The 22,027-nt window shown below is 44.7% G+C and overlaps 1 protein-coding gene across 1 annotated transcript; it reads left to right on the top strand.

The window, feature by feature from the left end:
- Positions 1 to 736: 736 nt before the first annotated feature.
- CNPPD1 (cyclin Pas1/PHO80 domain containing 1) lies at positions 737 to 15,472 on the top strand. The gene is made up of 8 exons (XM_063429298.1): positions 737 to 886; positions 2,046 to 2,148; positions 2,609 to 2,690; positions 3,330 to 3,450; positions 9,966 to 10,094; positions 10,517 to 10,578; positions 11,243 to 11,360; positions 11,582 to 15,472. The coding sequence occupies exons 1-8, from the start codon at positions 791 to 793 to the stop codon at positions 12,218 to 12,220; spliced, it is 1,350 nt and encodes a 449-aa protein (XP_063285368.1). The 5' UTR covers positions 737 to 790; the 3' UTR covers positions 12,221 to 15,472.
- Positions 15,473 to 22,027: the final 6,555 nt, after the last annotated feature.

Below are 22,027 nucleotides of genomic sequence, written 5' to 3'. Positions count from 1 at the left end.
TGGGAGCGGGCTGTTATTATGGCACATGACTGGCTGAGGCTCCTGGGAGTGGGCTGTTATAATGGCACATGGCTGGCTGAGGCCCCTGGGAGTGGGCTGTTATTATGGCCCATGACTGGCTGAGGCTCCTGGGAGTGGGCTGTTATAATGGCACATGGCTGGCTGAGGCTCCTGGGAGTGGGCTGTTATAATGGCACATGGCTGGCTGAGGCCCTGGGAGCAGGCTGTTATAATGGCACATGGCTGGCTGAGGCTCCTGGGAGTGGGCTGTTATAATGGCACATGGCTGGCTGAGGCTCCTGGGAGTGGGCTGTTATAATGGCACATGGCTGGCTGAGGCCCTGGGAGCAGGCTGTTATAATGGCACATGGCTGGCTGAGGCTCCTGGGGGTGGGCTGTTATAATGGCACATGGCTGGCCGAGGCTCCTGGGGGTGGGCTGTTATAATGGCACATGGCTGGCTGAGGCCCTGTGAGCGGGCTGTTATAATGGCACATGGCTGGCTGAGGCTCCTGGGAGTGGGCTGTTATTATGGCACATGGCTGGCTGAGGCCCTGGGAGTGGGCTGTTATTATGGCACATGGCTGGCTGAGGCCCTGGGAGCGGGCTGTTATTATGGCACATGGCTGTCTGAGGCCCTGGGAGTGGTAGTCCGTGCCAGCAGATGGCTGCTATGTAGAGAGATAAACACGCAATGCCCCCTGGGAGCTGAGTCACATGACATGCCCCGCCCCTGATCCCGGAAGTGGCTCAGCCAGCAGGAGTGACAGTCAGGCCGCGGGCACGGTGTATGGAGCGCAGGATGAGCTGGGTATTCCGGGGCCTTCACCCCCAGGAGGAGGAGGACGGGGGCAGCTGGCCCGGCCCGGGCTTCCACAGCTTCCCTGTGAGTGCGGTCACCCCGGGTCCTGGGACTAACGCTAACGAGAGAGAGAGAGACTGCTACCCAGAGAGAGAGAGAGACTGCACCCAAAGAAAGAGAGAGAGAGAGAGAGAGACTGCACCCAAAGAGAGAGACTCTGCACCGAGAGAGAGAGACTGCTACCCAGAGAGAGAGAGAGAGACTGCAACCAAAGAGAGAGAGAGAGAGAGAGAGAGAGAGAGAGACTCTGCACCGAGAGAGAGACTGCTACCCAGAGAGAGAGACACTGCACGCACACACACACACACACACACACACACACACACACACACACAGAGAGAGAGACTACCCAGAGAGAGAGACTAGTGACTACCCAGAGAGAGAGAGACCACTACCCAGAGAGACTGCACCCAGAGAGAGAGAGAGACACTAGTGACTACCCAGAGAGACTGCTACCCACCCAGAGAGAGAGACCGCTAACTACCCACCCCTAACCCTGTTCCCACCAACCCAGGGACCACCAGCTGACCCCCTCCCCCCCACACTGTGCCCACTGACTCACCCACGGACCATTAACTGACCCCCTCAAAGTGTACCCACTAACACACCCGGAAACAAACCAATTGACCACCTCACCCTGTGCCCATTAACTGACCCTCACTCTGTACCCTTTTCACTCACCCTGTGCCCTGATCTTCCTCAACATAGGCTCATTAATTAAGCCCCTCACCCAATGCTCATTAATTGACCCTGCTCACAGTGTGCCCTTTTCCTGCTGCTTTCACCCTGTGTCCATTAATAGACCCCAAACATGTTGTCAATTCTTAAATACACCCTTTCACTATGTGTCCAATCTGGCTACCTCAGACACTTTGTCCACTCTGTAACACATGTTTTATACTTATCCCCTAACACTGTCCACCCTAGGACGTGCTTTTCATTCCGACTTCCCAACTCTATGCCCCCCTCTTTACTCTCGATTTCCCTGATACAGTGCAGATTCTCAGGCCCCCCTCTCTCTGTGACAGTGTCAAGGAGTAACACAGGGCTTTCCATATCTGTGTCAGTGTAAACTTCTGGCTCCGTTCCTACTCTGAGTAACCCACTCCCCATTTACAAGGACAAATAAGGGATGTTTTGTTTGTAAGTTTTAATTATTAACTTTTTGTTCTTTTTCATTCAGTTTTTGCCAGGCCATCCCCAGCTGAGTGAGCGGGTTCGAAAGCGACTTTACTATGGCTGGGAGGGAGATTGTCCCATGGAAAATCTGTCTAGCCCGGTGGCTGGTGAGTATTGGCTCAAATTGAATAGAAAGCCAAGCTGAATATTGAATAAAGATAAATATTATTTAGCTGACAGAGCAATGTGTATTGATGATCATTTTTTCCTTATAGGAAAAAGTATATTGCTGTTCTGAATTGGGGGGGAAAACTGACAATTATTTACTAAACTAAGCTTTCAAAGTGAATTTCAAATTAAAGGCCAAAGTAGCCGAACATGAAGCATAGTTGACTTAGAGAATGTTTTCAGTTAAGGAATTTTTAACTTTTGAATTTGAAATTCTATAATTTCTCACCTTCGTGAATAACCCTGTTAGTTCCCAGTAGATTATGCAGGTCTTTAACAGATCTAAATCTCTCTTAAATATCTGCCAGTAGTAAATGTTTGACAGATCCATGATGTAGAAAACATGCAATGTCTTCTGGGACGAATATTGATGTATATGCTTTGTCTGCCATTTCTCAGATATTGCAGTGGAACTGCTTCAGAAAGCTGCTCCCAGCCCTATCCGTCGTTTGCAGAAGAAATACGCGGCTCATGTGTCGAGGTGAGAAAGTGTTTTTGTAGTTGTAATTCACCTGGCTTGCATATTCAAAGGGACAAAGTAGGCACCATAACTGCTTTATTTTATTAAAGTGGTTATAGTGTCTGGGGACCTCTGGTGTTGTCTTTCTATTCAGAGTTAAGCTGTTTTTTAATGTTTTAATTGAAAACAAAAGTACCCAGCCTCCCATTCTCTCTCTGCTTGGGCTAATAAAGCATTCGCACGAGCAGAAATGATGGCTGTGATTGCCTGACCGTATTCAGTTTATCGCAGTGCCATTGCCGGTATGCATCAGTTTTGGTTACAAGGAAGTTAGTAAACTCTGCCTTAGCCACTCCTCCTTTGGGGCAATGGGAAGCCAGGGACCCTCATTGAGTTTTAAATTGCATGAAAATGTTTAAACGGTAAATGGAGGGACAGTGCCAGGGTGCTCCAGACTCTATAACTAATTCAATGAGGTGACATGGTTATAGTGTCTTCAGTGTCCCTTTAAACCCATCCACTAATAGTTGTATGGTCACTATGATGCTATCAGACTGCATGTGTTAGTGTTGTTTATTGCGGGCATTAACATTAAAACTCCTATACCATTTTATTCTAAGTTCTTGGCATAGCTGATCCCTCTTGTTGATTGTTTTACAGGGAAGCTTGTATCTCTCCTTGCTCGATGATGCTGGCTTTGGTTTACATTGAAAGACTTCGTCATAAGAATCCGGAATACCTGCAGCAAATTTCCTCATCTGATCTCTTCCTAATATCTATGGTTAGTGGCTGCAAATTCATCATTATAGTGTAGAAAATAAATCTAACTAGTCACCTGCTGCTCTACGTTGTGACACTTTCATGTAGTCCAGTAAGCAGTGTTATGATGTAGGGAATGATTGCCATTGAGCTTGGTTTTTTATACCAGTTTTTCCAGTTTGTCTGTTTACAATCCGCTCTCAAATTCTTGAAAATGCTGTCGGCAAGTGAGATGCAGGATCTTCATGTGACTGGTTATTTATCATGAAACCTGCAGTTTGTCAGAAATTGTATGTGTCAGAGCTACGGGACAACTTACATTATGTAACATTCTGTGCTCTATCATTTCCAGTTTAGTAATTACATCCCTTATAATTTTTAATGAATATCAATATAGTGTGTAAAGGAAGAAGCTATTATCATTAATAATCATTCCGGGGGGGGGGGCGTGGAATGACCGCGGAGTAAGATGGCCGCTTGAGCTCTGAGCTCCGCAACACGAGCCAGGCAATCCGATTCAATCCGGCACACAGCTGGGTCTGATAGCCGCACAAGCCATCATGCCGCACTCCAAGACACGGACACACCGACAAGGGCGACAAGATGAACTTTTTCACCCCAAAAAAGCCGCCGGCTTCACAGCAAACTGAGCCGGGCCTCCAAGATGGCGCCGGGTGCTCTGGCGGGAGCAGCCCCTGCTCAGATTTCGATGCACAGGCCGAAATGGGGCTCACAGCTTCATTATTACAAGCTGCCCTGGACAAACAATCCAATAAGTTAATCGCCACCTGGCAAGAAAGTGTGGCAGAGATCAAGCGAGACCTACAAGACCTGGGGTCACGAACGGGGCATATGGAGACTAAGGTGGACAACATTGTGGATGCCCGCAACCAAGCCGTCGACAGGATTCAAGCACTCGAATCCCAGCTTGCTAAATATGAGGTAAAGCTCATGGACCTAGAAGAAAGGTCACGCCGAAGCAATCTGAAACTCCGGCATCCTGGAAGAGGTGTTGGAAGCTGACTTACCTGCCTTTGTACATGGCTTCTTCAAGGCCCTATTACCGGACATCCCGGTCGATATGCTGCTGCTGGACCGCTTTCAAAGGGTCCCGAAGCCCAAACACATTGCTGCCTCCTTACCAAGAGACACTCTACTCAAAGCTCACTATTTCCATGTGAAGGAGCTGATCCTCTGCAGTAGCCGTACAGCAAAAGACCTACCGCCAGAATTTTCTAAAGTGCGAGTTTTCGCGGACATCTCGGCAGCCACATTGCGCCACAGAAAAGCGTTCCTAACACCATCTTTGCCTCCACCCCCCTACATGTACAGCTTGCCTGTACCTTGTACCAACCAAGGTCTGAAATGTATATACTTTTGTTAATTTTGTTCCCCTGGTTTTTATTTCCCCTCCCCACCTCATGCTCCGTAATTCCACACTATGCTCATTTAAAGTCCATACAGATGGCTCACTCCGGAGCCCCCGTTGTTCCAGTCGGTAACTCGACTCACCCAAAGCCTTATAATCTTAAGCACCATGCCCTAGTCTTTATATTTGCGCATAGGGGCAGTCACACATGGATCCAACATACTGTGCCACCCAGGCAGAATAAGCTCCAACCCCGTAGACCACACTGAGGATATACTCCCAGAATGTGCGCGGGCTTAACATGCCCCACAAACGGCATATGCTTATGAACGAAGCCAAGAAGCATACCGCAGACATCTTATGTCTCCAGGAGACACATTTTCCTAGGGCCTGTATACCCACATTTGGGTTAAAATACTTCCCCAACCAATATCACGCTACCTATGCCACTAAATCAAGGGGGGTATCCATATACATTCATAAGTCAGTGGCCTTTGAACTACTACAGGAAATACCTGATACACAGGGCAGATACCTCATTTTAATATGTATGTTGAATAATGTGTTGTATACTTTGGTTAATGTGTACGCTCCGTATACTTTGGTTAATGTGTACGCTCCGAATGAGCACCAACGTAACTTTTTGCATAAAGTATTGACTAAGGTGACCACGATACAGAAAGGGCTGACTATAATTTGTGGGGACATCAACCACGTCCTTGACCCCAGACTAGACTCATCCACGCATACCCACTCCACACGACATGGGTCGCTAACACCCCACTGCAAAGCCCTGACGAAATTGCTGCTGCAATTCAACTTTTATGACAGCTGGCGCACGTTACACCCCTCGGACAGAAGCTACTCGTACTATTCCAAAGCCCACAAATCCTACTCCAGGATCAATGTGATAGTGGTTCAGAGCTCCTCCCTCAATCTGGTCCAGAGGTGTGACATGGGAGACATAGTTTGGTCTGACCACAGCCCGGCCACCATGTCCCTACATGACGATTTCCGCTTCCGTGGCTTCAATCCAGTTACTATCAGACGACTCATTTAGACAAGAAGCAGAAGGGGAACTCTCACAATATTTCGCCACTAACGATATCCCCGAAACACACACCTCTTCCACATGGACGGCACATAAAGCCGTCATGCGGGGGATCTTCATACGCAGAGCTTCCGACATCAAGAAACAAACCCAAACAAAAACGCTTTCCCTCCTCCGCACCCTGCGAGACCTTACCGCACAACAATTCCTACACCCGACCGCAAATAGAGGATTCCAAATTGAACAAACCCAGGCACTGATATCTACATAGCGCGTGCTGCGCGCACCCTACACACGCTAAAAGCAAAACCGTACGCCATGGGCGACAAAGCGAGCGCTTTACTCGCCAATAGACTGCACACAGCTAACGCTCAGTCAAAAATAGGATACATACTGACTGAAGACAGTAAAAAAGTTATCAAACCCCAAGATATTTGTAATGCCTTCGCACAATTTTATAGCAAACGATATAACCTGCGGGAAGATGCGGCGACGCACCAGCCCACACCTACAGAAATCTCCCAATTCCTAGACCAGGTGACTCTCCCCAGCCTGACAGACGACCAAATACACCTATTGACAGATACGGTCACGCCACAGGAGATAGAACAAGTGATAGCGACCTTGCCTCCTCACAAATCCCCAGGCCCTGACGGCTTCCCCAACCTGTATTATAAAAAGTTTGCCTCCATCCTCTCCCCCCAGCTGGCAAAATTATTTGCAACCGCGGAGAGTAAGCTTCCACAGGAAATGCTGGAGGCCAATGTAGCTACACTACCCAAACCTGGCAAGCCTCGCACGAAATGCGCCAACTTCCGACCCATATCACTGTTGAATACTGACATTAAAATTATGGCAAAAATTTATGCGAACAGGTTGAAAGGCATCCTTTCCCGCCTTGATTCACTCTGTCCAAGTAGGTTTCATCAGGGGAGACAGGGAGCAGACAGGACACGCAAAGCGCTCCCCCTCTTACAAGGCATGAACCGATCGTCCACCAATAGCATACTCCTCTCATTAGACGCCGAAAAGGCTTTCGACCACCTGCATTGGTCATTCCTCCAGGCTATCCTCGAAAAATTCAATTCCCCCCCCCCCCCCCCCGATTCATGGCGGTGGTTAAAGCACTCTATAACAAACCCACGGCAAGAGTATTCAATGCGGGCTTTAGGTCAACCCCCTTTTGCATACCAAATGGGACTAGGCAGGGGTGCCCACTATCACCCATATTGTATATCCTGGCATTGGAGCCGCTGGCGGCTCTGATCAGGGACGACAATCGTATACATGGGGTACGTATAGATGGCAGGGAAATGAAATTAAACCTATTCGCTGATGACATACTCCTAACCATCACAGATCCAAAGACGTCACTACCAGCATTTCACGATATACTTCATTCCTACAGCAGGTGTTCGTATTATAAGCTTAACCTCACAAAAACACAGGCCATGGGGGTGAGGATGGAAGGCGCCTACAGGTCAGACCTTGAGAAGGAATATGCATATGACTGGAGGACGGACTACCTCACCTTCTTAGGTGTTAGACTCCACCATCTACCAAAACTTTACGATCTTAACTATGTCAAGCTGAGCAAAGAAATAGCAGAAAGCCTCCAACAATGGAGAAATAAATACATCTCCTGGTCAGGACGCATAGCTGCTGTAAAAATGGTAATACTGCCTAAGCTGCAATACCTATTTAGGACAGTCCCACTGATCCCACACGTTACTTCCAGGCACTGCAAACACAAATCAATAAGTTCATATGGAATGGCAAAAAGCCCAGAATAGGCACAAAAACCCTCTATAGCACACATGCAGGTGGAATGGTCCTACCTAACCTTAATGGGTACTATAAAGCGTCAAGCCTAGCGGCAGCCCATCATCACTCAGACCAACCACAGTGGGTATCTATCGAGAGCTGCTGGACACAACGGCTCCACATATCTACTCTGATGTGGCTAACCCCCTCTCAAAGGCCAGACCTGGCGCAAGCGCTCCCGGCCACAACAGCTACCCTGAAAATATGGGACGCATCACGCGCGAGTCTGTGCGGATGTCGCCCTGTTTCACTGGCCATGACCCTCAGAGCACTGGTGGAGTTGATCCCTGAGTTTAATTTCAGGATATGGAACAGATGTGGAGTCACTCACTTACACGACCTGCAAGACAAAGGAACACTGCTACCATTTCCAGACCTTAGTATTAGATACACTATCCACATAGCACACTTCTCCTATAGACAACTGAGATCCTGGTGGCTCACGCATGTGAAGATCCCGGCGACAGACCCCCAAACATGCCTTCTTACACACTTTGAGAAACGCTTGATTGCAGGGACACCTGCCAAGGGGCCCATATCGACCACTTACACGCTCCTGAACACTGACACAGAACTCTGTAGGCTCCCTTGGGCCAGGGCTTGGGAGGCTGATATAGGCCGGCAAATCTCCGAGAACACCTGGCTTAAAGCCATAAATGGTCATAAAGGCAGGTCAGCCTGCGCAGCTCACATGGAACTCATGCGCAAAATTGCCTGTAGGTGGTACATGGTACCTACACGCCTGGCCAAGATAATGCCGTCACAACCAAACACCTGCTGGCACTGCCACAGAGACACAGGCACATTCCTACACATCTGGTGGGGTTGTAACATTATACAGAGCTACTGGAAAGAGGTTATTTCCCTCGTCCACTCACATACGAACATTGCAGTCCCCAACTCCCCAGCCTCCCTCCTATTGTTCATGTACGAAGACCAATACTCCCCAGCCGATAGATATTTGATATACCACATCCAAATTGCTGCCCTGACACACATAGCCAGGAATTGGCTATCCACATCTACAGTGACTATGCAAGAATTGACTAGGTATATCTCAACAGTGGGGAGCTACGAAATGCACACTGCCCCCATAACAAAACGCCAGTCCTGGAAACAGGAGGTTTGGGAAACCTGGGCCAAGAAAGCCGCAGACTAAAAAGACAAAAGTGAGAACACACACTCATATAGAGACATAGATACGAAGACGATAGAATAGATGGGAAACCCGAGACAGAAACAGGCACTATGGGGATGAACCCGAGATGCGACACTGAAGGACTCCACTGACATTGGTTCCATATATAAACCGGAGCAACCCCCTCAACCCCCTTTCTCCCCTTACCTCCCTACCCCTTCAATATGCACATACCACCCATGGACCCCATTCCGAAACAAGACAAACAGAACCACGCTAGTGGCAAGAGACAGATGACACGCCTGACGCCTCCATCGGGTTATGCAGTGTTACCTTATCACTGACGCATGAGCTGACCAAAAGGGTCCTGTGCAAAACTATGCAAACCTAAGCAAACTGTGCAAAATTATGTAACACTATTTAAAACTATGTAACATGGTGCAAAAATGTGCAAAACTATGCTAAGCCTTGTGATACATTGCAACATGCGTTATGTCTATGCCTGCACCCTCCTTTTTTATTTCTGTACCCCCCCTTCTTATCTTTTATGCATGAAAATAAAAATTGTCAAATTGAAAAAAAATAATCATTCCATAACTAATTTAAATGGTGTTTGATTGGAATACCTGGCATGGCATCAGTAAACTCATCAGAAGTAAATCATATATTAAAGTATAATGTAGCATCTGCGTTTTTATGGATTAAAGAAATGCGCTTGTCTCCACTAGGAAGCAAACCCTTGTTTTGTTTCAGCACAATGGTTTTCAGATGTGATAACCATACAGATGTGATATGCAAACGCTTCAATCGATTCATGAGCCTTGTAGTGATTTGAACATCCTCTACTTTGTGTGATTAAAAAGTGTAGTATCAGAATGGAATTCTTCTTTTACCACGTATAAACTTTACAAAATGATCACAAGTTGTATATTTTGATTCTCTTACACATACTTTGTATAATTCCCCTTTTAAGTATTCTTTAAAAAGGCTTATTTCAGCAATAAGACAGTGGATATCTGTTGCATGGAGCAATCTGCCTTTTGGGGTATTTTAATAGGATTTGGCTGTATACAGTTCTCAATGGTTTATTTACCTTATCTTAAACCGGTGAGTAACAATTAATTCAATTAAAGTCCATGTGTGATTCCCTTGTAGATGGTTGCCAGCAAATACCTGTATGATGAAGGTGAGGAAGAGGAGGTATTTAATGACGAGTGGGGTGCAGCTGGAAGACTGGATGTGCAGACTGTTAACGCATTGGAGATGAACTTCCTCAGCGCAATTGTAAGACTCTACACCTTCTCAATACTGCAGCGTTCCTTCATTTTCTCCGACGCGCTTTCTTTCATGGGTGTCAGAACTGCTAGAATCTGGGATCTTTTTGCAGTATTAGAAGACGCAGTTCCTGTGACCTCATTATATTTATAATCTGCAAAGTACCCAACATATATATCAAGGCATAATTATTCCCATAGTTAATTCTCGCTAATCATCCAAACTGTGTGCATCCAATAGCCTCTTTATGTAGTTGTAACAGATTAACCCCTTCAGGACACATGACGGAACTATTCCGTCATAATTCCCTTTAATGCCAGAAGTTGTGTCCTTAAGGGGTTAATAATCTCGGACAATGACAAAGTATGTTTGATATGTTTGAATGCTGAGGATGTGATAGTAAATTATATTTTAATTGTTTCCTCCAACAGGACTGGAGTTTATATACTCACCCCCGAGAGTTCTTTGAGGTGTTAAGGTGGCTGGAAGGAAGGTGAGTCACAGGGGACAGATGTGTATCAATAGTAAGAAAGAGAATATTAAATCCCACATGCATGTTTACAACTCCCACCCCACCGAGCCGGATACAACATCACGTTACCTTATACAGTGCATAGAGTTTTTGAAAAATAGATAATAGATCAAAATAGATAAATTCTTGATTACATTTTGCCTGTTATGGACCCTCTGTTTTTTGTTTTGTTCTGTTTTCACTATTTGTGCCATAGATTGAAGCAATCTAAAATGTATGTTGTATTACATTAAAATCAAAGGGACAAAAGTATGTCCTTTCTCTGAAATATCAGAGACCTGTCTGCATGCCAGTGCTCTCTTAATTCCTCAGTCTTTTGTATGAAGGAACTTCCTTCAGATCTGGATGCTCAAGAAAATGTCTTCCTTAATCAGTACCGGAAATAGTCCTAAATTTTCTGGATTTATAAGTTGCTAACACACAATACTCTTGGGAGTTTGCAGATATTTGCATTTCAAGTACTAAGAGCAGATACTTCTAATCTACATTAATTTCCACTTAATTTGGCAAGATGATCCTCTTGTTCCAATACATATACTTTATGTGACGAGCGATGAGCACAAAAAGTGGATCCTGGTTTGTTTGTGTCTGTCATATATAAATGTTATCTTTTATTATTCTACAGGGTGGCAGAGCAGCAGGGCATGAAGCGAGGGTGGCTCACATACACAGATCTGTGTGTTCTCTTGGAGCAAGGCCTGTGGCAGAAAGTCTTCAGTGATTTCTGTCAGCAAGTGACCAGGGTAAGAAGCCGAAACATTTTAGAGTACACAAAGCGTCACACAGTTAACATAATATTATGCATTATTTTTCATTAACTAGCTTCTAGTATTGGCTTTTACTGCCAATTAATAAAGTTTCATCATGTGTGTGCTGTAATTTGTTTTAAATGTAAATGAAAATTGATGTTATCCTAAACTGATCTACACATAGTCTGTAATAAATCCTATGTTCTCTGTTACAGCTGGCTTGTATCCTGGGCCTGGTCTATTTGACGGGAGTTGCCACCTTGATTGCATCTATCACTGTGTTGCATAAAGCCACTGGCGAGATAAATGGCACATCGCTGGTTCCTTCTGTTACAGAGCAGAGCCCGGATGGAGTCTTCGTTCCTCTAAGCATGCCAGCTACTACTCTATCAGAGGAGCCTCTCAACCCAGCAACATCCGCAACCCCGTGCTCCCTCGAAGATGAGACCTTGGAGAGAAGGTCCGGAGTCACTGCAACAGCCTTGTATCTGTGGGGCTCTGTGCTTACAGCACTAACCTACAGCAATGAAGGTGACCTTGATGGTGAGGAATTCCGACCTCCTGACCGTCTTTGTCCTTCCTGCTCTAAACAAAGATCATCCACGTGGCCTCAGACCAGCAGCCAACACAACCACACAAAGTACAACTCAAACCAAAATATTCGTGCCTTTCCTGGACTAGATTACTACAGCTTCCCTCATACGATCCTTTGTACAAGATGCCCAAATGCATGTACAGTAACACATCGTGGCTCTGTGCACCCAAATGACTTATCTGGCCCTCTGGAGCTGAAGCAGTTACGCTGTGCAGCATCTGATTTTGCCAGATTAAAAACCTTTATTGTGCCAGGATAATAAACACAAAATGCATCTTGGCTACATGACACCAGCCTACTTTATAAAGAGTGGCCAAGTCTGGGCTTTTAGGACTTTATTTACACTTTAACCCCTTAAGGACCAAACTTCTGGAATAAAAGGGAATCATGACATGTCACACATGTCATGTGTCCTTAAGGGGTTAAGCTAGTATACATCTATATTTCATTTTATCAACCTCCTATTATTTTCTATTACTCTATAAGCTTATCTTTAGTCACGTGGTGGAGGATATTCCACTTACCCTATTCTGTGTTTAACTCTTTCACTAAGGAGAGAATACAAATCTACAATTCAAAGGTTTAAGAGAAATTTGAATCAGGATTTTGCTTTTGATGCAGGTGCAGTCATGAAATAGTAAAAACCTTCCCACCCCCTACAAACACTGGTATGCACACATCTCACAAAACAGATGTAAAAACAAACCTGCAAGTATAAGATTTAATTTGTACATTTTCTGGTTCCTCTGCTAGTACCATCTACACCAGGGGCATGCAACATTCGTCACACTAGATGTTGTGGACTACAACTCCCTTGATGCTTTGCCAGCATTATGGGCTGTACAAGCATTATGGGAGATGTAGTCCAAAACATCTGGAGTGCCGAAGGTTGCCTGCCCCTGATCTAGACACAAAGTACTGTTACCTTCTTGAGGCAGTCAGTCACAAAGTCATTTACATATTTGTAATGACAAACACTTTTACCAAATATGCTGCTTTACAGTAACTATGGGTGAGTAGAATCTGTGGATCATCCTTAAAAAGACGCTATGCACCATAATCACTAAAGCTTATTATAGCAGTTATGGTTAAAAAAAAATAATTCAGGATTCTCCAGGGCATCCAAAGCCCAGCTCTATCAAAGTGTCACTTCTGTATGATATGTTAACATTTGGACGGCCAACTCGGTAAGCTGCTCACACCCCACCACTAATCTTAAAATACATACATACAGACAATGAGAAACTGATGTCATAGAATTCACATTCACAATGGCTGAACTGTAAAAATGATCAGTCAAAAATAATAAGTTTGCTAAGCCAAGTGCAAAATTCACTTTGTGTTCTCATTTTAGTGAGAAACCCTGATTATATTGGAGGCAGCAGAGGATCTGGACTTTTGATGTTCGGAGACACGTAGTTTTCTTCAAACCGTTTGATAAACTAGAGGGACTGCTAGCACAGATACCCCACCATAATCACAGCGATAGGCTTAGCGGGTTACTTTACCCATTTTATTTGGTACTCTGTCAAGTTGCATTTAGATTTGATCCCTGATTTAAAGATTACATCAAGTACTCTAATTCAGAGGTGTAAGATATGAGTGGTTTACAGTTTAAACACAAAACCACTCCACAAAGGGTGACTTTAAACTAAATAGAATTATATAATTGAACCCTGATTTGTTTGATTATATATATAGAAGAATCAACCTTGGTATTGTAATTCTTTACTTAGTGTTGGGTTAACATAGGGCATGTGTGGCTTACACGGAGAATTTATTTTTCAGGCAAATGAGATTTTCACAAACTATATTTTTGAGCACTCCTACTTTGCAATTTTAAGCCTGAACTACGACACAGAATCCTGCTTACATATGATACGACTGGTATCTGTGTGGTTTATTTTCATAGCACGTCTATTAGAATACACCATTTGGAGTTATTTACACACAGCGCTGTATGGCTTTACCCATATTGAATACACAATGAGCCAATCCTAAAGAATATAAGAAAGTTACTGTATTTGCTAGTTTATAGTTTTCTGGTTTTTTTTTTACGAATTCTGAAGCAAAACAAATTTCACATTTTACATTTTGTTCACTGCAGATTTTAACAGTGAAATATTAGTTTTTGGGGGTAAATTTCACTCAAATATACATTTCTATTAGTATACTCACATTTTATAAATTAAAATATTTTAGATTGTATTGCATACACCATTTATTATTAGAACTAGTATTTTGCCAAGGATTCTGGGTACCATAACTACACTAGCTGCGGAGATGCTTTGATTTGCTTATCGTACAGAGTGAACTGTGGTATTAAGAAAATATTAATTTTTGATACAATTTATTTTTGTGGCTTTGGATTTGTGTTTTATTGACTGGAGGGGAAAAACGTTTGACTCTTGTTAGCATGACTGTCGAACTATTGAAGGAAAGTGACACCAGGACTATTATGTTGATGCCAAGGTCTGCTTTAGGAAATTATAAATTTGCAATATATGTCTTGTGCTAGGGGAATGACCAACAAATGTACAGATTCAATTATAGGCTTACTTTTATGCTTAGTCATTTTCTCCCATGACACGTAGTACACATACCATGTGGGAAGATATAGGGTAGAAATGTATGCCAACATGTCCACGTAGACCACCACACTCATATTGTATACCTGTTGGATTGTTAAAATACCCCCTGCATCCATGCATGTTTCTTTAATAATCTTCCCAGCTGATGATACAAATCAGTTTAGTTCATGGACCACAATGTGGTAATTTGTTAAAAGTTTCTGAAGACTTTTGGATGATAAACTCTTATTGCAGTAAGAAGTGATCGCTAATCCTGCACATTGCAATGGACGTTTGTATTTGTTGTTTGGGCTATAGCAAATGGCCAGAATGCATCACATATGGGAAATAAGGAGTTAATAGGTTATCGTCATTGGAACTGTTTGTGAGGTGGATGTTGAGTACCATAGTACAGTATGAGGGATGTAAACCAGGGTGTTTGCAGAACAGTATGTGCACTGTGTTGAAATGAGATATCGCTACTCCAGTTACAAGATCCTAAAGTGTTTTGACCACGGTTCCCCTTAGTGATCGTTGGACTTGTTTACCTTTAAGATAAGCCAGCCAGGCTGAAACTTATTGGTAATGTAACCTTGAGACGCCTGTATTCTGTTGTGTACAGGACTGTAATAACTATGGTCGACAGCTGTGAGTTAACACTCACTCAAAGGGGATTATGATGGCAGTGTCCGGTACCTAGAGCTGAATGTTTATATCATCATAAGTAGTGAAAACCTAGATCTGTATGTAAAGTGTGGTCTTCTACGACCACGCTTTACATGTGTTTATGGATATGGTTATCTCGGGTGGGCTTTCTACAAAAACGGGGGAGGGAGTATGAGAAACAGAACAAGATCTTCTAAGCATTGGTCAGTTCTGCAGTCTAAGCTCCTGAATCCTGTACAGAGTATGCTAGGTTTTATGTGAAGCATGATTCCAAACCATGAATGATCGTTGTTAATGGGATGATTTACTAAGTGGTGTGATCTATCACAGAACTCAAGTAGAAGCTCTATAATTTGTGTATAGACATTCCAACCATCACACAATCTACACCTGGGACCTGCTGTTTGTCCACTCCTGATATACAACTTTATAACCAGGTTTATAGAATAACACTAGGCACGTATATATCTTCTAGTTGATCACAGTTTAAGAACGTCCAGAGTATGTTTTGTATTCACTGACCTGTTTCCCATTGAATGCTGTTTTATTTGCTATCCCCTTCAAAGCCCTTCATATTGTGTTTTTAACACCCCACCTCCTCAAGAGTGTAAGCTCGTTTGAGCAGGGTCCTCATTAACTTCTTGTTCTAAAATTTCTCCGTTTTATAAAATTGTAAAGAGCTGTAAAATAAGTTGGCGCCATATAAATGCCTAAAATAAATAAAATAATGCTGTGTAACTAATAGGCTCCAAGAGAAACTTTGTTCCCAATAGCTTTAGTGTATATTGAAACAATGCTCTCCCGTTACACCAAATGCATTTTATACTTACTGATACATTAATAGCTGCTTTTTTATTCAAACACCTTCAAACATAATTTTTAAATTACAGAATAACAAGCAATGTTGTGTGCACTCATCTGGTACTACAAAGGGTTAAACACTTTTTCTATCTTGTTTTATTTGTAACGGTAAAACTTTTTTTGGGGGGGGGGGGGGGAGGGGTTGGGGTTCTATTTTTGTAGGAAATAGAGAACATAAAATGTACTGAAATAAACACTTATTTTCCCTTTTATTTTCCTGCTATCATTTTAGTTTTGGTGTCTTTAATTTGCTGGAATACAGACGCAGTTCTAGTTGGTAAAAGGGAGGGAACATTAAATGCATTTAAAGGGATTCTCCAGTGCCATGAAAACAAACCAGATCCTGCAGTGCCCCCCATCACATGTCACCAAAGGTATTAAAACACCTTCAGCTACTTACCGGAATCCAGTGCCGATGTCCCTCGGCGCTGGGTAGGCTCCACCACCGCCGTCAGCTGGCAGGGGAGACCGCATGCGCGGCAATGGCCGCACGCATTAAACCTCCACATAGGAAAGCATTATTCAATGCTTTCCTATTGTGAAAATCTGACGCTGGAGGTCCATGAGGACATCAATGTCAGATAACCGACATTCATGGTAAAAAGCTGGTCTCAAATTAATTCAACAGAGCTCAGTATCCATCATTTCACCATGGGCCAAGCTGCAGGGGACTTAAAGGAGCACTATAGGGTCAGGAACACAAACATGTATTCCTGACCCTATAGGGTTAAAACCACCATCTATCCACCCTGTCCCCCTCATGCCTCCCTAAAAATAGTAAAATCTTACTTGTGTTCAAGCCTGAAACTGTAACGCTGCATGCTGTTTGCCTCAGACAAACACGCGGTTTGCTGACATCATCAGAAGTGGTGGCCTGATCCAATCACAGTGTTTCACCATAGAATTGGCTGAGACTGACAAAGAGGCAGATCCAGGGGCACAATTCAAACACAGCCCTGGCCAATCAGCATCTCCTGAATTAAATCAATGAATTTCTATGAGGAAAGTTCAGTGTCTGCATGCAGAGGGAGGAGATACTGAATGTTTGGATACATTTTAGGCGGCCATGACCCAGGAAGGATCTCTAACAACCATCTAAAGACAGTGTTTACAGCAAAAAGCCTGAAGGTAATGATTCTACTCACCAGAACAAATTCAATAAGCTGCAGTTGTTCTGGTGTCCCTTTAACATCACTGCTGAATGGTGAGGAGGCCAATGTGTAATCTTGGGAATCCAGGTACTATAAACACTCTGTGGTGGAATCTCGGTAAAAATAAATTTAGTAGGCCGAGATTACCACGTGGCATGTGTACGTGCATATGCTGACGTATCGATCAGTTGGTTGCACGAGGCAAGATACGATCAGTAGTGTACGGAGCATGTGCAAGAATACAGGATGTAGTGTTCCCCCTCCTCCATTGTGCTGGACAAGCCATGCGGTCAAACAGGAAGTTAATTCTTATTTGTGTTGATTGGTTAAGAGAATGTGCGGGTGGAGCTTAATATGGGAGGAGTTATGTGCCTATATAAGGAGCCTGCACTATTGTCCGGGGCTCAGAATTTGCTGTATTTTGGTGACGCTAGTCCCTCTGAGTCCCGATCGGTGATCCAATAAAGAATCTCTTCCTTCCTGAAGAAACCTGTGTCCATCTCTCTGTGCTTGGCTTCCGTCAGTTTCTCCGGTATCATTTGGTGCATTGGCCGGGAAGCTCATCGTTCAACGGTAGCTGAGAGGCAGAGGCGTGAGACGGTCTATCTTTGCCCACGTTCTCTACGGCTGCACCCCTGAACTTCTGCGTGGACCTCCCTTCGTCTCGGCGCCACTGGTCTGTTGTCCAGGAGATCATCGGCCTCTACGTGAGAAGTGCTGGGGTGTCCCCGTCGATGAGTGTGAACTCAGGTTCAGGAACGAGGAGGTAAGACAACTGCTGTTTTAGACGGCAGGACCCACTAGGGGTATACCGATTGTGCGGTAGGCCCAAAGGGGTTTGAATCTGTGTATCTGCCCCCTCTGTCGGAGGGAAGGAGCGAAGGCGCACCGCTCGATCGAACGCTCTTTAGTCAGACCGTTTGATTTTGTTAGTCAGGCGGGGTCCTGGTGTAAATAGCCCTAGCCGGACACCGGTGTCTTGTCTAGACTAGCGTTCTAGGGTGTATATTACGTTCGCTAGGTCGGAGGGACCGGGAGACTAAGCGGCGCCTGTGTAAATTCGGTTCGCTAGCTCTCAACCTATCTGGGCTAAGTGGGAAGGCGTGTAAATTTGGAACCCACTAGACTTTTGATAGTGCGACTAAGAGGCGCCTGTGTAAATTCGGTTCTCTAGCTCGCTATATGTGGTGATTGGGCAGTGTGGCTAACCAAAACGGGTGTATATAGTTTTAGGTAGTCCATTCAAGGTACTGGCCAATAGTTTAGTTGGGAATTGTAAATGTGTTAACGATTGTTTAGTAAAGTGTATATCTTGTTAGATAGCGCGAGCTCAGCCGTCTAGCGAGAGTGTTAATAGTGTGTTGCTGTATTATAGTGCACGGTACCATAACCCTGTATATTTACTGACACTGTATATAAGTACTAATCATTGTCGTCCATTGCATGTTTAACACCATAACCACTAATAATTGTATTGTGACCTTAACTTGTGCTTTGACCTATGCTAACCGTACTGTAACCGCTATTTGTAAAAGACGATGTTACTGGGGTGTGTTATAGACGGGTAATTCATATATAGAGAATTATAGCGTGGGTGACTGTATAGTTACGCCAAAGGGCATAATATTGATTATATAGTGACTGGTGTAGCAGCTGTGTGTGTACGGGAATTCCCTGAGTGTTTATTGTTATTGTGTACGTTTCACTTGGTAACCGTACCACGTGGTGCTGTTGCCAGAGGAAACGGGTGTGACTGTTGAATAGTACGCGTGTATAGTATTCGTTGTCGACGACGTTCCATTGTTAAGTATGGGTGCGTCGCAGTCAACGATTCCGGATCCCTTAGGTTGTATGGTGAAGAATTTTAAAAAGGGATTCAAAACTTGTGATTTTGGGGTTAAAATGTCTCCTGTACGTTTGGTCACTTTGTGTACTAGGGAGTGGCCTACTTTGGTTGCGGCATGGCCGCCACGTGGCAGTTTGGATCCAACTCTGGTACAGCGCTTACACGTGGCTGTATCGGGTAGGCCTGAACTTTACGGCCAGTTTCCTTATATTGATTGTTGGAGACAGGCCGTAAATGACTCGCCAAAATGGCTCCGGACATGCCACGAGGAGCAGTGTCGCCTCATGGTAGCTAGGACTTGTTCGTCCACTAGGACTGGTGCTAGGCCCATTTTGGACACGCCCCCTGAGTCCGAGATCCCTTTGCCGCCCCCTTACTTTCCGTTAAGAGGAAGTGACGCGAATGCAGGAAGTCCTGCAACCCTCCCCTCATTACCCCCATCCACTTCCGCTTCCTCCTCCAGTACAGGATCCACCCCCCCTCGTACTAAATCTCCCCTTCCGGAATCAGAACCAACCCCCATTAAACACGAATATCCTGATTTGGCGCCACTTCAGACTTCCGGTCAAGCTTCATCTAGCTCGGCTCGAAGTGTTTTATTTACAACCTTTTCCCAAAACCAAGCTCCCATATCCCCATACCCTATTTCTCCCCGACTGGAACCTATGACTGACGCCCCTCCACGTAGCCCCATACAGACCCGACAGTTGACCGGTGCCCAACAATTAAGACACTATCAGATGCCTCTTCGTCTGAATCCTGGGTCAGCCTATATCGATGCCGCAGGCCAAATGGCACATGCTGACCCAGTCTTTGTATATGTCCCATTCACGACAACCGATCTTTTAAACTGGAAGACCCACAATTCCTCGTATACTGAGAAACCACAAGCTATGACTGATCTGTTCACCTCAATAGTACAGACACATAACCCGACATGGGCTGATTGCCAGCAGTTATTAATGACTTTGTTTAACAATGAGGAAAGGACAAGAATAAATCAAGCAGCCATTAAGGCACTAGAGGATAAAGCCCGTACTTTGAACCAAGCTAATCCAGCAGCATGGGCCGCAACACATTATCCCAACACCGATCCCGATTGGAATGTAAATGGTGCTGATATGGTTCAACTCAGAGCCTATAGAGACGCTATAATTGCTGGCATGAAAGCCGGAGGAAAGAAAGCTATTAACATGTCGAAGACAGTTGAGGTGATTCAGAAAAGCGATGAAGCGCCCAGTGTCTTTTATGACCGATTATTGGAGGCATACCGCTTGTATACCCCCTTTAATCCGGAAGACGCAGACAATTCCCGAATGGTGAACTCCGCCTTTGTCAGCCAAGCTTACGGAGATATTAAGCGCAAGCTACAAAAGTTAGAAGGGTTTGCAGGTATGTCAATCACCCAACTAATGGAGGTAGCGAATAAGGTTTATATGAATAGGGAAACAGAAAGTAAGAAAGAGGAAGAGCGCAAGATGCGTAAAAAGGCTGATATGCTAGCGGTAGCGATCGCAGGCGTAGATAGACGGGGCCCAGATAGAGGCGATAGTAGATGGAGTAGGGAGCCTTTGAGTAGGAATCAGTGCGCGTATTGCAAGGAAGAAGGGCATTGGAGGAACGAATGTCCGCAAAGAGAGCAGTACGAGAGAGACCTACCCAGGGCAGGCTACGGAAACTTTAGAGGCAGAGCGAGAGGTAGAGGAGGCCCCGGAGGGAGTAATGGTAATAGAGGGAGTAATGGGAACAGAGGAAGTGTTAGGGAAGACAGGTATATTCCAGCAGCGCAAAGGTCCCGCGATAGAGAAGGTAGGGACTTTGTAGGATTGGCTGACACGGTCATGGAGGACTATTGATACCGACCGGGCTCCATCCCCCTTGGTCGAGCGGAGCCTATGGTCGATGTATCAATAGGGGGAAAAAGGAGTGCGTTCATGATCGACACTGGTGCTGAACATTCAGTGGTGACTAATCTAGTTGCTCCTCCATCTGGAAGGACTATTACTGTGATAGGAGCAACTGGAAGAAGTGCTGAAAAACCGGTTCTTAAAAGTCGACTCTGTACATTGGGAGGCCACGTAGTAAAACATCAATTCCTTTATATGCCTGAATGTCCAGTCCAATTGCTGGGACGTGATATGCTATCAAAATTACAAGCGCAGATTACGTTCCTACCAAATGGAACAACATCCTTAAAGTTTAATGGACCTTCAGGTATCATGACATTATCCGTACCAAAGGAAGAAGAGTGGCGACTTTATACAGTGTTGACTAGCCAAAACCCTAGGAGGGATGAGACATTATTTAACATACCAGGAGTTTGGGCAGAGAACAACCCACCAGGACTGGCCCGCAATATTCCACCTATAAAAATTTAACTAAAACTTGGGGTTTATCCAGTGAGCCTAAGACAATACCACATCCCGCAGAAGGCTAAGAAGAACATCCAATCCTATCTGGATAAGTTCATACGGTATGGTATCCTAAAATTCTGTACTTCCCCCTGGAACACCCCATTGCTGCCTGTTCAAAAGCCCGGTACAGATGAGTATCGACCTGTGCAGGACTTGAGAGCAGTCAATGATGCGGTTGTTAGTATACATCCAGTTGTACCCAATCCATATAACCTGCTTGCTTTAATTCCGGGCGGGGCTACTTACTTCACAGTCTTAGATCTCAAAGATGCCTTCTTTTGCCTCCGAATTGCCGCAGAAAGTCAATGTATTTTCGCTTTCCAATGGGAGAACGCTGTAACGGGCTCAAAACGCCAGATGACTTGGACAAGACTGCCCCAAGGGTTTAAAAATTCACCTACCCTATTTGGTTCAGCCCTAAGTCAAGATCTACTGGATTTCGAGTCCATCCCAGGAGAGTGTGTATTGTTACAATATGTAGATGACTTGTTGATAGCAGCAGTTACAAAAGAGATCTGTCAGCAAGCAACGCATGATCTACTACACATTCTCTGGAAG

This window comes from Pelobates fuscus, chromosome 8 (assembly GCF_036172605.1).
Source record: "Pelobates fuscus isolate aPelFus1 chromosome 8, aPelFus1.pri, whole genome shotgun sequence".
In the NCBI taxonomy this organism is placed as follows: Eukaryota; Metazoa; Chordata; class Amphibia; order Anura; family Pelobatidae; genus Pelobates; species Pelobates fuscus.
Note: the sequence above shows the minus strand (reverse complement) of the source record. Positions and strands in the feature narration are given on the sequence as shown.

Excerpts from the sequence above, each read along its gene's own strand:
- CNPPD1 (XM_063429298.1), top strand. The coding sequence starts at position 791 with ATGGAGCGCAGGATGAGCTGGGTATTCCGGGGCCTTCACCCCCAGGAG. Across the intron at positions 2,149-2,608 it reads TCTGTCTAGCCCGGTGGCTG|ATATTGCAGTGGAACTGCTT; the intron begins GTGAGTATTGGC and ends GCCATTTCTCAG. Across the intron at positions 10,579-11,242 it reads TTAAGGTGGCTGGAAGGAAG|GGTGGCAGAGCAGCAGGGCA; the intron begins GTGAGTCACAGG and ends ATTATTCTACAG.